The 13,949-nt window shown below is 39.1% G+C and overlaps 1 protein-coding gene across 1 annotated transcript in view; it reads right to left on the bottom strand.

The window, feature by feature from the left end:
- Positions 1 to 13,949, bottom strand: part of MEP1A (meprin A subunit alpha) — a 42,025-nt gene that overhangs the window by 10,936 nt on the left and 17,140 nt on the right. The window contains exons 5-8 of the mRNA XM_023734118.1: positions 12,173 to 12,290; positions 8,208 to 8,383; positions 1,750 to 1,971; positions 831 to 980 (exon numbers count right to left, since the gene is read on the bottom strand). Coding sequence (XP_023589886.1) covers positions 831 to 980; positions 1,750 to 1,971; positions 8,208 to 8,383; positions 12,173 to 12,290 — 666 coding nt within the window. The remainder of the gene's footprint in view (positions 1 to 830; positions 981 to 1,749; positions 1,972 to 8,207; positions 8,384 to 12,172; positions 12,291 to 13,949) is intronic.

Genomic DNA, 13,949 nt, shown 5'->3' with positions numbered 1-13,949 from the left:
TCACTATCAGTCGGAACTGACTCAATGGCACCTAACAACAACAACATGGTTGCAATTAGTAAGTGGTGGAACCAGATTTCAAACCCAGGTCTGTCTGACCTTATGGCTGTTTCACTACACAAAACACATACAGGAACTATCTAAAGATGTGCTACCCAATATGGTGATCACCAGCTATATGGGGCTATTGAGCCCTTGAATGGTGGCCAGTCCAAACTGAGATGTGCTCTAAGGGTAAAATATATACCACATTTCAAATATTTAGTTAAAAAAAACCCAAAATATCTCATTAACAATTATTAATGATTACATTGGAAACCCTGGTGGCTTAGTGGTTAAGAGCTATGTCTGTTAACCAAAAGGTCAGCAGCTCGAATCCACCAGGCGCTCCTTGAAAACTCTATGGGGCAGTGCTACTCTGTCCTATAGGGTTGCTTGCTGATTACATGCTGAAATTGCTCATCTTTTGGATATATTAGGTTAAATAAACTACATTATTGAATTAATTTCACCAGTGTTTTCTTATTTTTTGTGTGGCTATTAGAAAAATTTAAATTACATATGTGAGTTACTTTATGGTTTTATTGGAGGATACTGCTCTAGAGACATAATCCTTATCTACAGAAGTCATGTCTTATCAACCAGATGTCTATTTCAGTTGTCATCACTTGTTGAGTTAATAATTAAGATACAAGAAATGTTCTTTGTCTTTATTCAGATTTCCAGCCTTGATAACTAACATTCAGACTGAGGCAAAACATGCTGACTGCTATTCCCTAGTTCTACCTGGTGAACCACCTCAGTGTGTTTAACCTTCCTCTTTCACCTACCTGTGCAGCATCCCACCAAGGTGTGATCCACTTGTCCTGGCCAAGCACTGTTCTCATGAACCCAGTCAGCATCGTCTCTGGTGCCCTGGATCATGCCACAGATGTTTGCCTTCTCAAAAGCACAGTGGTCCAAAAGGGTGTGAGTTGTTGCTGCAAATGATATTTTTGTCGCCTGGTTAAAATTTAAGGCATTTCATTCCACATAGATATTGCGTAGGCCACTAAGACCTCATTGTCCAGAAGCAATAGGATCATGAGCCTTTCATTTTCTTGACTTTTTTTCAAATGCAGGTCCTACTATCATCAGTAAGATTTTAGAACTTAACAACATAGAAACAACCCTTCCCACCTCGTACGGTCAAATGATAAAAAGGCATGTAATTGTGTTTTGTTATATAAATACAAAGCACGAGCTCCTGGCTTCACACTTAGTAGGTCATCTATACATACTTTTTGAACAGAACTAATGACTGTATCTCTAAAGACTACTGGGGTCATCTTAGAAACGCCTCATCCCACAGGAAGAGACTTGGTCACTGTAGGAATAGCTAACCAAGGGTAAGCATTTTGCAGGATACAAATACTTTCAAATATATCACCATTTATTCTGAGTATCTGACCTTTACATAATGATGCACCCTTCGAAAGGAAGCTAAAGAAGTTAGACAGTAACAGCTCCTTGCATTTGCCCAATACTTTCACTTGGCAAAACACAACCACATAATTAATTTTCATAACTATCTTGTGAGGTTAAGTATTATGATTTTTTTCTACTCTAGAGATAGAACAACTAAGGTTACTTAGTTTTGCTATGTCCCTTTATCTAGAATATGGGAAGAAGAGTAAAGGAAAATGTAAAGGAAATGCCTAGAGTCATTTGGGGCTAGTTTACCCAGTCCTCAGACCCAGGAGTACTCACTGCAATTGTACATTTGGTTCAGCCTTTCTAAGTCAATGGTGCTGAAATCCAGGCGCTGCCCAATGATAGAATCAAACTCAGGGATTTTGGCCGTAATGGTAGGGACATTTGCATTCATGTTAAATGAGAAAGGTGTGTAGTACACCAAAGACTCGTAATCATAGGGCGTGTTGAGGTCTGTGATGAAGCTGTCATTGTACGTGTTAAAGTTGTGCTGGTAGCCTGTCAGGGAGAGAATTCACAGGTCCTGCTTAGTCATATTATTTTCTCCACCCATTCGTCTTTAACCAGATACTCAAACAGAGACCAAAAAAAAAAAAAAAACAGGAAACACTGCATGTTTTATTTAAGTGTGTGCGTGTGTATATACATAACCCAAAAGAAAACCATTGCCGTCAAGTTGGTTCCAACTCATAGCAAACCTACAGGACAGAGTAGAACTGCCCCATTGGGTTTCTTAGGCTGTACTCTTTATGGGAGCAGACCACCAGGTCTTTTCTCCTGTGGAGCCACTGGGTGGGTTCAAACCACTGACCATTTGGTTAGCAGCTGAATGCTTAACCGTTGTGCCACAAGGGCTCTCTCTCTCTCTCACTATATATGTAAATATATATGTGTATACATATATATACACACACACACAGAGGAGTCCTTGGGTGGTGCAAATGGTTAACATGCTGAGATGCTAACCTAAGATTGGAAGTTCTAGTCCACCCAGAGGTGCCTCGAAAGAAAGGCCTGATGATCTACATCTGAAAAATCAGCACTGGAAACCCTATGGAGCACAGTTCTACTCTGACACACATGGGTCACCATGAGTTGAAGGCAAATGTATGGCAACTGTATATATACCAAAACCTTTTTGCCGTTGAGTTGATTCCGACTCATAGCGACCTCATAGGACAGAGTAGAACTGCCCCATAGGGTTGCCAAGGAGCAGCTGGTAGATTCAAACTGCTAACCTTTTGGTTAGCAGATGAGCTCTTAACCACCACACTGCCAGGGCGCCTATATATATATATAGATATATACAAGTATATATATCTATGTATACACATAGATACACATATATACATACACACACACAGACACAAATACAATTGTCCCTCGGTATCGGCAGGGGATTGGTTCCAGGTCCCCCGTGGATACCAAAATTCACAAATGCTCAAGTCCCTTATGTAAAATGGCATAGTATTTGCATATAACCTACGCACATCCTCCTGTATACTTTAAATTGTCTCTAGATTACTTATAATACCTAATACAAGGTAAATGCTATGTAAATAGTTGTCTCATCACAATTGAAGACTTGCTCTGGAAGGTAGACTTGCTCTTCTATGAGTTTCTTGAGCCCTTCTGGGAATGCTGTTGCTGGCTGGGTATCAACCGATGCCAAGTCTCCCATGATCTTGAAGTTCTTGAGGCTGTAGTGCTTTACACAGCTAGCCAGCCATCCCTTAGTAGCCTGAAACTCTTTCTAGCTCTCCTCAGCCCCCTCACACTTAGCCCTTAAGGGATTACTTTGCCTACTTAATAGCTTTTTAGGAGCCATTTTTTCACAGAAACAAAGAGTGCACACAACACAAGTAGCGAACGAATGAGACGTGAGGTGAACGATGCTTAAACAATGAGTGCTAGAGAGAGACTGAGGATCTGTGAGATGGTGGGAGGCTACAGCAGGGTATCCCTACTCATCACTTCATTAGCGTGGATTCTGTGTAGTGCTTGGTGGGTGGCAAATTCAAGTTTTGCTCATTAGAACTTTTTTTTTTCCCCCAAATATTTTTAATCTGCAGTTGGTTGATTCCCTGGATGCAGAACCCTTGGATAAGGAGGGCTGACTGTATATGTTTTTTAAGACCTTCAGAAAGAGAAGGTAAAATGTCAAAGCTGATTCGTGAATTCCAAATGGTGGGACAAGGACTTTTTGAATTAAGAAAAATGTTCAGGATTATCTTCAAGATACACTTTCCCAATAGCCAAGTACTCCAGCTACATACATCTGCCCAGAGCTGTACCTGGCTGGCTCTTCCATAAGTTAGGAAAAGGAAATCTGAGGTGCAAACAGAAAGGTAAAAAGAGGTCAGAAAGGGGCATCCTGCCAAGTAAAGTTTATGCCCTTCTATCCCAGAAAAGCCTCATGGAGAGAAAAATAAAATAGAAAGAATAAAATTTATTTTCATTTCAAAATAGGGAAGTAAAATATGTTATGAGGAGATGATTGCAAGTGAGGTAACATGTACGACAATGTGAAACGTCAAAAGGAGAAACCAGTAAGATATTCTTTTAATTGACTAACCATCAGATCAGAAATACACTGTTCCAGCTGCAGAAATGGGGAGAGTTTCCAGATTTTCAGTTGCCCTCTTGTGAAGTGATAGAAAACCCAAATGAAAATGCTCATAACTCTTCCAGTCTCATAATTTTCCATCCTCATGTTCTGTCTCCTTCTCTAGCTCCCCTTTCAGTTTTTTTTTTTTTTTTAAACAATTAAAGAGAAGAAAATATAACCACGTTTCCAACACATCCCACACAAGTACATTGAGGATGGAAGAAGAGTGGTGCTTTGGAGAGTGGGTGCTGCCAGGCGTCTCCAAATGTTTTTGGAAACACCGATGAACCTCTTTGAGGAAGACTTCGTGTTAACTATAAAATGAGAACACTGATGTTTCTTCCTCCTAACTTAAAGGGATTTTATGGGGAACTGTTTGATAGGGATCAAAGCATTTTCAAAGATGGGACAGAATTGGAAAAAGTAAATGACCCAAACAGGGAAGGGGAACAGTAGCTCCTTCCAGATGACTGGGTCCTAAAATGTCATTGAAAGTACTAAATCGTAAAGAACATTAAGGTGGAGGTAAATAGAACGGGGCTTGAGTCTGGGATCTCCCAGTGACAATAAGCAAAGTTCTTCCAACTTACTAGATGCGTTTTCCTTAACTTTTGATGAAATCATCAGGTTAGAATAGATTACTTTATTCTTTATAATTTAAGTATTTTTATTAGAATGCTTTAACAAACAAATGTTTCAAACTAAAAAAAAAAACAAAACCTATTCAACATGTTTTTGTGATGTCTACTATCAAATGGGATCATGCTGGCCCTTGACAGTAAATGGGACAGATGCAGTTCTGCCCTCAGGAATTCACAACTGAGAGCCTTAAAGAGTGAGTCATCCTCTAAACCGGGGGTTAGGGGTGGTCACAATATTTTTGGGGTTTTTTTTTTGGTAAAAGGTCAGACACTAAATATTTTTGGCTTTGCAGGCCACATAGGTCTCTGTCGCAACTACTCAGCTCTGCCGCTGTAGAGCAGAAATAACCAGAAACCACACGTAAATGAATGGGCATGGCCGTGTTCCAATAAAACTTTGCTTACAGAAGCATGTGTGCTTGGCCCGTGAGCTAGTTATAGTTTACCAAACCCTGCGAAACCTCAGAAGTCAAGTTCTTTTTCTCAATGGAAGGGAACAGATCCAGAAAACAGAATTCCTACCAAAAAAATCTAGCTGGACGTGGGGAGAGAACTATATCACCAGTACAGTATCTTCTTAGGTTAAACAGTATGATTGTCATCGACTGAAAAGGAAGTACCATAAAACTCTTTACCGGAGAAATAAATATTGCCCTTGATTATAATCTTATTGGATTTGACATGTACTTTGAGAACAGCTCGCCAAGTGTTGCAGGTAATTTAGATATATAGAATTATATCTGCTGAAAATATAGATAAAAGATGAATTGAACAACCTGTGCTCGACCCAAGGATGAGCAAGTCTGCAAATGACCCCAGCAAATGTGCTGGCTCACTCAAAACAAGAGGACCTCACTGGGCCTAAAACCATCTTAAAGGCACTGAACACAGTGTCCTTCAAGATATAGAAATGGAGTATTTTCTAATTTATCATATAGTTTTCAGCAGAACAGAGTATTTATACAGGAAGGTATGAAACGCAGACCTCTAGGCAAACACAGACCAAGTCTAATAGTGTCCTGAGTCTCACAAACAGAAATTCAATCTTTTGTTGTATGACTATCCTCCCTTTCCCCCTTTACACATACCCAGTTATAATGCAGTTACCCCTGGGAGACAAATTCAGTCTGATCTCTTATTTCACCTCTAGGTGAATACTCTCCACTGCTTCTCTACATGAGATTGGGAAGCAAAGAAGAAAATTGCTTTTCCTATAGTTCAGTGGCTGAGTGGTAAGGTAGGTGGGAGTTGAGGGGGGTCCAATCCTAATGACCTATTAGGGCTTTACAAACCACACAGTTTCCCTCCCTTCCCACAACTCCACATTCCTAGAATGATCAGAATATGATGGACAGGAGGGATACAGGTTAAGAAAACCCCACAGGTGATTTTGACATGATTAGACGTGATTAGCCACCCCTACCCGTATCTCAAGAGAAAGCCATTGATCCACCCTATTCCAAAATAAGCTAGTTCTGGCAGAAGTCTTTTGGGGATTCATATTTAATTTTAAAGTGTGGCCCGTTTTTCCACGTCCCTACGAGTGAAATTATTACAGATGCATTGTAATATCTGAACCCATATATGAAATTTGGACCTAAATTAACAGTATACATGAGACAATTACTTGCTTCACAAAAGCCATGTGTGGTAATAGTTGAGGCATTTCTAATACATTAAAATTTCATTAATCTGTTACTGCCAAAATAAATGTTTTTACGCTTCCTGAATGAATTTCTAATTAAATACTGTGTGTCTTCTGAAACACAGCATTGACTTTTTTTCCCTCAGCACATTAGAAACGACTTCATAAATGATGTTTCAGTGTATTCAAAAACACCCTACTTAGTTGTTTCAAATAATTAAGGCAGCATTCAAGGGAGAAAAGAAGTCTAAAAAAACAAAAGAACATTGAAGTTGTTACAATAACATGACTGCATAATAATACTTCAGAAAAAAATCGTGCTGTCTTTTGTGAAGTACCTGATGGAGGAAGAAGAGGTGAGGTGCTTAGAAAAGAGGAAGAACAGATCATTCGAATTTTAACTTCTGTTATTAGATGTCATGACTTCTGAACCCTCCGTTCTGCTCTGTGAGTAGATTTGGTGACAGGAGTGTTGTTTGAAACAAAGGCTGGAAGTGTTATAAAGAGATGAAACATGGCCCTTAATGGCTTTGTTCTGATATTAGTTTGATTTTTATACTAAATAACATTTAAAAAAAAATAAAATGCATGGCCATTATGTGCTACTGTGTGACAAACACTATGATAAGCACAATGTCCTCATCTTATTTGACCCTCATAGATGGCAGTACGCTCACCTTACAGTAACAGTTGATTTTAGTTGATATTACCTAGAAATTCAAGCTCCCAGTAAAGCACTGAGTCAGACTCTACCTGGAGAATTTCCCCTACAGCTGATAGTCTGAGCTATGAGTTCTGACTCACAGCAACCCTATGTACAACAGAATGAGACACTGCCTGGTCCTGTGCCGTCCTCACAATCATTGCTATGTTTGAGCCCACTGTTGCAGCCACTGTGTTGCACCCACTAGAGCTCAGATCATTAATCAGAATTAACAGGATTGGGTTTGCAATTTCAGATAAAAGTATTTTGTGTTGTTTTGTTTTTAAACAGCTATCTTTGATTTGATAAAACATAAAAAAAACATCTGGAGTATGTCCTATTGTTAGTTGCTGTTGAGTCCATTCCTACTCACAGGGACCCCATGCGTGTCACATTGGAACTGTGTTCCAAAGGGTTTTCAAGGCTGTGACCTTTCAGAAGCAGATCACCAAGCCCGTGTCCTCAGGCGCCTCTGGATGGAGTCTTCTTTTCATCAAGGTCATTATATGGTAAACTAAATCTCATATAGCCTTCTAGAATTATATGAGATTTCTAGAGCTACGTGATATTTTACATCCAGAAAAATAACTGACATCCTCAGAGACCTAATTCACTTTACTCACTAAGACAGGAAAATAGAAAGCATTTTAGATTAAGTTTCAACAAAAACACTGAAATAAAGCAAAATAGTTAACCAACCTACACCACGCCCTGAGACACTTGTCTGGGATCAGTTATGATCAGATCAGCACAGTCCACAGGAGAGGCCAACAAATCATTTTTTAAAAAAACTAAAAACAGTCACCATTGAGTTGACTCTAATTCATGGTGGCCCCATGTATGTCAGAGTAGAACTGTATTTCATAGGATTTTCCATGGTTGATTTTTCAGAAATAGATCACCAGGCTTTTCTTCTGAGAGACCTTTAGGTGAATTCAAACCTCCAACCTTTTGGTAAGAAGCCAAGCGTGTTAACCTCTCACACTACCCAGGAACTCCATAACCCCTCCATGTTCTGTGTTCCCACTGGAGAAGCTAAAGCCCCAGATGATACAAATTTGGCCATCCCAGAGTTGATCTTAGTAAATGCTAAATGTAATAGCAAATTCCACCCCACCACATTAGGGTCATACACACCTGGAATAATTTCATCCCACCAGATGGTCACATAATCATCCCGGTCAGTCTTTGACTGCTCGTGGTAAAATCCCAAAGCGTGCAGGATCTCATGTTCGATGATGGCCTTATGGTCACAGCCCTTGCCAATGGAAAGATTCTGTTCCACGTGTTTGTCACCAACCTCTGACCAGCATCTTTAAAGAGGAGAAGAGAGAAAATTTCTCCTAGAGAATTAAGTCCAAAAATGGCTGTAATTTATAGGATTCTAGAACATAAATTAGAAATAAATTAGGTTTGATTTTTTTAAAAATAAATTATCAATAGCATTCTCATATGTTAATGGTTCAACAATAGGGGAGTGGTTAACATTCCCTAGAGGGAATTTTATGCAGGCTTTAAAAGTGATAATCCATTGTAAAAGTGGTACACACTCAGAGGAAAAAGTAATTTTAATAACACATAAAGGTATAATGAGATAAACATTGGCATTCTTCCTCACCTCTACATATCCACAGGACACTCTAAAGAGTTAGCACAGAGAAGGCTGCCTAACTTATTTTTGAAGAGCTTTAGGCAAGGGGTACCCATAACTCCCCTTAGAAACCAGGGGACTCAGGAACTACCCATTGTTGTAGTTAGGTGCCGTCGAGTCGGTTCCGACTCATAGCAACCCCACGTACAACAGAATGAAACGCTGCCTGGTCCTGCACCATCCTCACAATGGTTGTTATGCTTGAGCCCATTGTTGCAGCCACCGTGTCAATCCATCTCATTGACAGTCTTCCTCTTTTTCACTGACCCTCTACCTTACCAAGCATGATGTCCTTCTCCAGGGACTGGTCCCTCCTGATAACATGTCCAAAGTGCCTGAGACATAGTCTCGCCATCCCCACTTCTAAGGAGCATCTGGCTGTACTTCTTCCAAAACAGATTTGTTCATTCTTCTGCCAGTCCATGGTATAGTCAATATTCTTCATCAACACTATAATTCAAATACATCAATTCTTCTTCAGTCTTCCTTATTTATTCCTTATACAACCAACTGACAGACAATGGTGGAGGAACTACGTAGGAACTCTAAATTCCTCATAGTGAATCCTCTTGCCTTCTTTTTCCCTTTTCTCATAAATCCTGTTCTCCAACTCTCTTAGCAAACCCAAAGAGTCCCACAAATCATCTACTGATTGGCTCTAAGTTGTGGAATGAGGATCTGTACTCTAACCAATGCTGAGTACAATAAGAGATTTGCCGACAGTTTTTTTTGTTGTTGTTGTTATTATTTAAATAATATTTATTTAAATGCTAGGCACTGAGGATACAACAGTGAAAAATTAATGTGGCTGCTATTTTTTCCCCCATACAAACATTTATACATACTTTGTTATGTGACTCTGATTGCTCTCCCCATACTGTGACAGCACACTCCTCCTTTCCACCCATGATTCCCCACGTCCATTCAACCAGCTCCGAATTCTCTCTGCCTTCCCATTTCACCTCCGGACAGAAGCTGCCCATTTAGTCTCTTGTATCTACTTGATCTTAAGAGGCACACTCCTCACGAGTATCACATTATGTCCCACAGACCAGTCCAATCCCTGTCTGAAGAGTTGGCCTTGGAAATTGTTTTAGTTCTGGGCTGATAAAGAATCCAGGCGCCACGCTTTCCGGGGTTCCTGCAGTCTCAGTCAGACCATTAAGTCTGCTCTTCTGACTACATTTGAGTTCTGCACTCCACCTTTCTCCTGCTCCATCCGGGACTCTCTGTTGTGTTCCGTCACGGTGGTTATTGGTGGAAGCCGGGCACCGTCTAATTCTTCTGGTCTCAGGCTGATGAAGTCTCTGGTTTATGTTGCCCTTTCTGTCTCTTGGGCTACTACTTTCCTTGTGTCTTTGGTGTTCTTCATTCTCCTTTACTCCAGGTGGTTGGGACCAATTGACGCATCTTAGATGGCCCCTTGCAAGCTTTTAAGACCCCAGACGTAATGTGGCTACTATTATTTATAGTTTGCATGTGCCAGACACTGTACTGTGAAGGGTTTTTTTTAATAGACTTTATTTTTTAGAGCAGTTTTAGGCTTACAAAAAAATTGCACAGAAAAGTACAAAGGGTTCCCACGTATCCCCGATTCTCTCCCCTACACAGTTTCACTATTAATATCTTGCATTCACGTGAAACATTTGTTATAATTGATGAACCAATATTGATACATTATTATTGTCTAAAGTCCATAGTTTACATTCGGGTTCACTCTTTTTTGTTGCTGGGTTCTATGGGTTTTAACAAATGCATAATGTCATGTGTCCACCAGGACAGTACCATGCAGAATAGTTTCACTGCTCTTAAAACACCCTGTGCTCCACCTATTCATCCCTCTTCCACTTGCTGATAGTTTGAGATGCGACAGGATGAATCGCAGGCTCCTTGGCGACAGGCACATTCTCTTACCTGCTATTGTTTTCCCTAACATCTCTAATATCATATACCTTCAAATGCTAATCAATTCGATTTCTAAGATCAAAGATGAAACTTATATTTCTATTTTTTAAATTTTCTAAGTTCCAGTTTATAGACAATAAAACTGACTCATTTTAAATGTAGAGTTCAATAATTTTTGGTAGATTTATGGAGTTATGCAGATACCACCATGATCAGCTTGTCTCTCTGGTGGTAGAAATTCATTACTAACTTAGAGTTTGCTCTGCAGCGTATGCACAACCCACAGGAAGCATTTTTTCTTTACCTTTTCTTTTTTATATCTCTCCTTTAGTTGAAAAGTGTAAGTTGCAAAAATATCATAAACTCCACCATGCTGCAAACCTTTGGCCTCTGTCTTTCTGAAAGAGCCCAGGGGCCTCCAGCTCCAGAGAACCAGAGTCCCCTTTCCATAGGGTTTTGGGGCACTTGGGTCCCCTTCCCCAGACCTTCTTTCTCACCTTGTCCTTCCCATGACTTAAATGTTACAGAGGCACCTCCTGGCTGCTGGCAGCTAAGAGCCCTCTAGATTTCCCCTTGTCCAGAGAATGCCCTCAGTGCTGACCACCCCTTCATCAGGTACCTACAGACTGAGTCATAAATGACACAGAAGCCAAGAGAATTTTAGTGGGAAAGGGATAACTTTTGGAAAGGGATCATGTTGACTTCATTTTGTTTTTAAGAGAAAGAAGTTTCTCTTTGTAAAAAAAAAAAAAAAGTGGTAAAGAATGGAAGTAAAAGTGTTAAGAAAATTTTTTTTTCTGAATTTTTAAATGAATAATTTAAGATTTTGTTTCTTTATGGAAACCAAGAGGTTGCCAAGGGACAAGATGAAGTAGTCAAAAGCAGAAAACCTTTAAAATCTATGGTTTTGGCAAGGCCTGAAATGTACTTTAAATGTTTTCCCTTCACATAGAAAGAAATTATCCAAATACTTTTAGTAATCTCCATTTCTATGACCAACAGGAACCTCAAACAACATACGCAAAAGTTGTATGATCCCATTTATGTGAAATATTTAGACTAGACAAATGTATAGAGATCAAAGTTTACTAGTGGTTACAAGAGGTGAGGAGGAGAGGAAAAGAGAATCATTGCTTAGGGGATACTCATCTTTTGCTAAGGGCAATGGAAAAAATTGAAAATAGCGGTGATGGTTAAATAACATGATGAACATAATTAATGTCGCTGAATTGTACTTGTAAAAAATGTTAAAATGGCGAATGTTTTATTATATATAAACTTAAAACCCAAACCCATTGCTGTAATTCAAAACACAACCTTAATCTAAGAAACGAATTAAGAAAAACCTCCCCAGGGACCAGAGGTATCCAAATTACTAGTCTTGTCACAGCACGTTAAAAATGCTATTTAATTTAAAAATTCGCAATGAGAGATTTCATTTTGCTTTTAGTTTCTTTCCGATTTCTTCTTTTAAAAGAGATGTGTCATTTTTTACAAACCAGAGGGTAATATGCATGATTTTCACACCGTAAAATTTCATACTAACCCACTAAACTTCTGAAATATGATATATGAGCTCTCACCTTCATAGGGCTTGAAATCCACACAGGACTTGAGGCGGAACATTTCAAAGGTGTAGAGAATGGCTCCTCTGGCATTCAGCTCTGCAAAAATCAATAAAAATACCAATGAGTATTATTTAGATCTTGGGTAGTATAATAACATCATTTAGAGAAAACCATTCCACTGCATGAAATCCACAGAGGCTCATAATAGATTTTTTGGTACAGTATACACCCCTTGGAATCTAAAATGGTAAAATTAGTTGCAGGTAGAAACATTAACTGCATACTTTAAATGCACAGTGCAAATATAGCTACAAAATAAGCATGTATACATGGCTGAATAAAATCATAAAATAACTTCCCTATTTTCTCCTTTTCCCCAATGTAAACAGGAAGTGTGAGTGCATTGCTCAGAAGAACCACATGGCAGAGCAGAAAATAGAAGTGGTTTGCAAGTCACTCTAGGTTTTGTATGCATAGACAAAGTGTCTTGGAGAAAAGCAGAAAAGCAGTGAGAATGGAGTTTTCTCACTCCAGCCTAAAAAGACATCCCCTCCCATTGGCAAAGGAGAGCAGAATTTAGAGGGGTTTGTGGGTTCTGAAAGCATAAGAAGCGCATATGGTATTTTGCCCTGCTTCCCTGCAAGACCCTTGGGGAGATGGCAACTCCAGGGACCAGCACTGCAGGCAGTCATGGAAAAGATTTTTATAATACAAGCTTGGCATCAAAGCAGCAGAAAACTAACGAGCCCGAAGGGGCAGGAACAACAAATGCCTAGCAGTAACCTATGTAGACCGAAGACCAGAAATCAAATGTCTTTCCTTTCACCCCTATGCACATACTCTGGCATTGCATAAGATAAGGATGGGACAGGAGGAAAGATACTCCAGAGAAACTAAGATAATGTTTTACGGTATAGTTTTTGTTGTTTGTTTTTTAAGTTTCATCAGCCCATTGAAGGTAACTTCAAATTAAGCTAACTTATATAAAGTTAAATTGTGTTTCTCGTACATCTGAATGTGTTTATCCTCTCATATAGCTTATAATTTTTGGCAGTTTATCAGACATTTTTTTTTTTTTACTGGTCCTGATTTTATTTAATAAACTACCAAGTTGTAGATTCCACAATTAAGATGTCATAAGATTACATGAGGGTTATTAAAAGAAATAATCATTGAAATTGTCAGTAAATTAATTGTGGGAAGAACACAAACAACCAAAAAAAAAAAAATGCATTAAACCTACTGAAGACTTTTTAGGGACTGTTACCTCTTCTTACTTAGTGACACTTATAATATTACCAAGATGGACCTCAAGAGTGCTGGGATGTCACATAGATACGAGGAAAAAGGTTTGATTATACTAAAGCCAAGCTTTTTGGAAGGTGATGTTGCTTTTGTTATCCTCAGGCCAAATGGTGAGAGTTCTGAGAGTTAATTTAAAAAAGACACCTCCTTTTCCCTCCTTATACCTGACTAAATTGCAAAAATGGAATTAGGCAACTAGACAGACACTTCACAAAAGAAGATATACAGATAACCAGTATGCATATGAAAGTCTGCTCAATATCATTAATCATTAGGGAAATTCAAACTAAAATTACAATGAGATACCATTTCACAACCATTAGAATGGTTAAAATAAAGTTGACAACACCGATGTTAGTGAGGATGTAGAGCAAATGGGACACTCACATGTTGTTAGTGGGAGTATAAAATGGCACAGTCACTCTGGAAAAGAATTGAGCTAAACATACG

The sequence above is a fragment of the Trichechus manatus genome, unplaced genomic scaffold (assembly GCF_000243295.1).
Source record: "Trichechus manatus latirostris isolate Lorelei unplaced genomic scaffold, TriManLat1.0 scaffold00065, whole genome shotgun sequence".
In the NCBI taxonomy this organism is placed as follows: domain Eukaryota; kingdom Metazoa; phylum Chordata; class Mammalia; order Sirenia; family Trichechidae; genus Trichechus; species Trichechus manatus.
The sequence above is the reverse complement of the archived record's forward strand: the minus strand, read 5'-3'. Positions and strand labels throughout refer to the sequence as shown.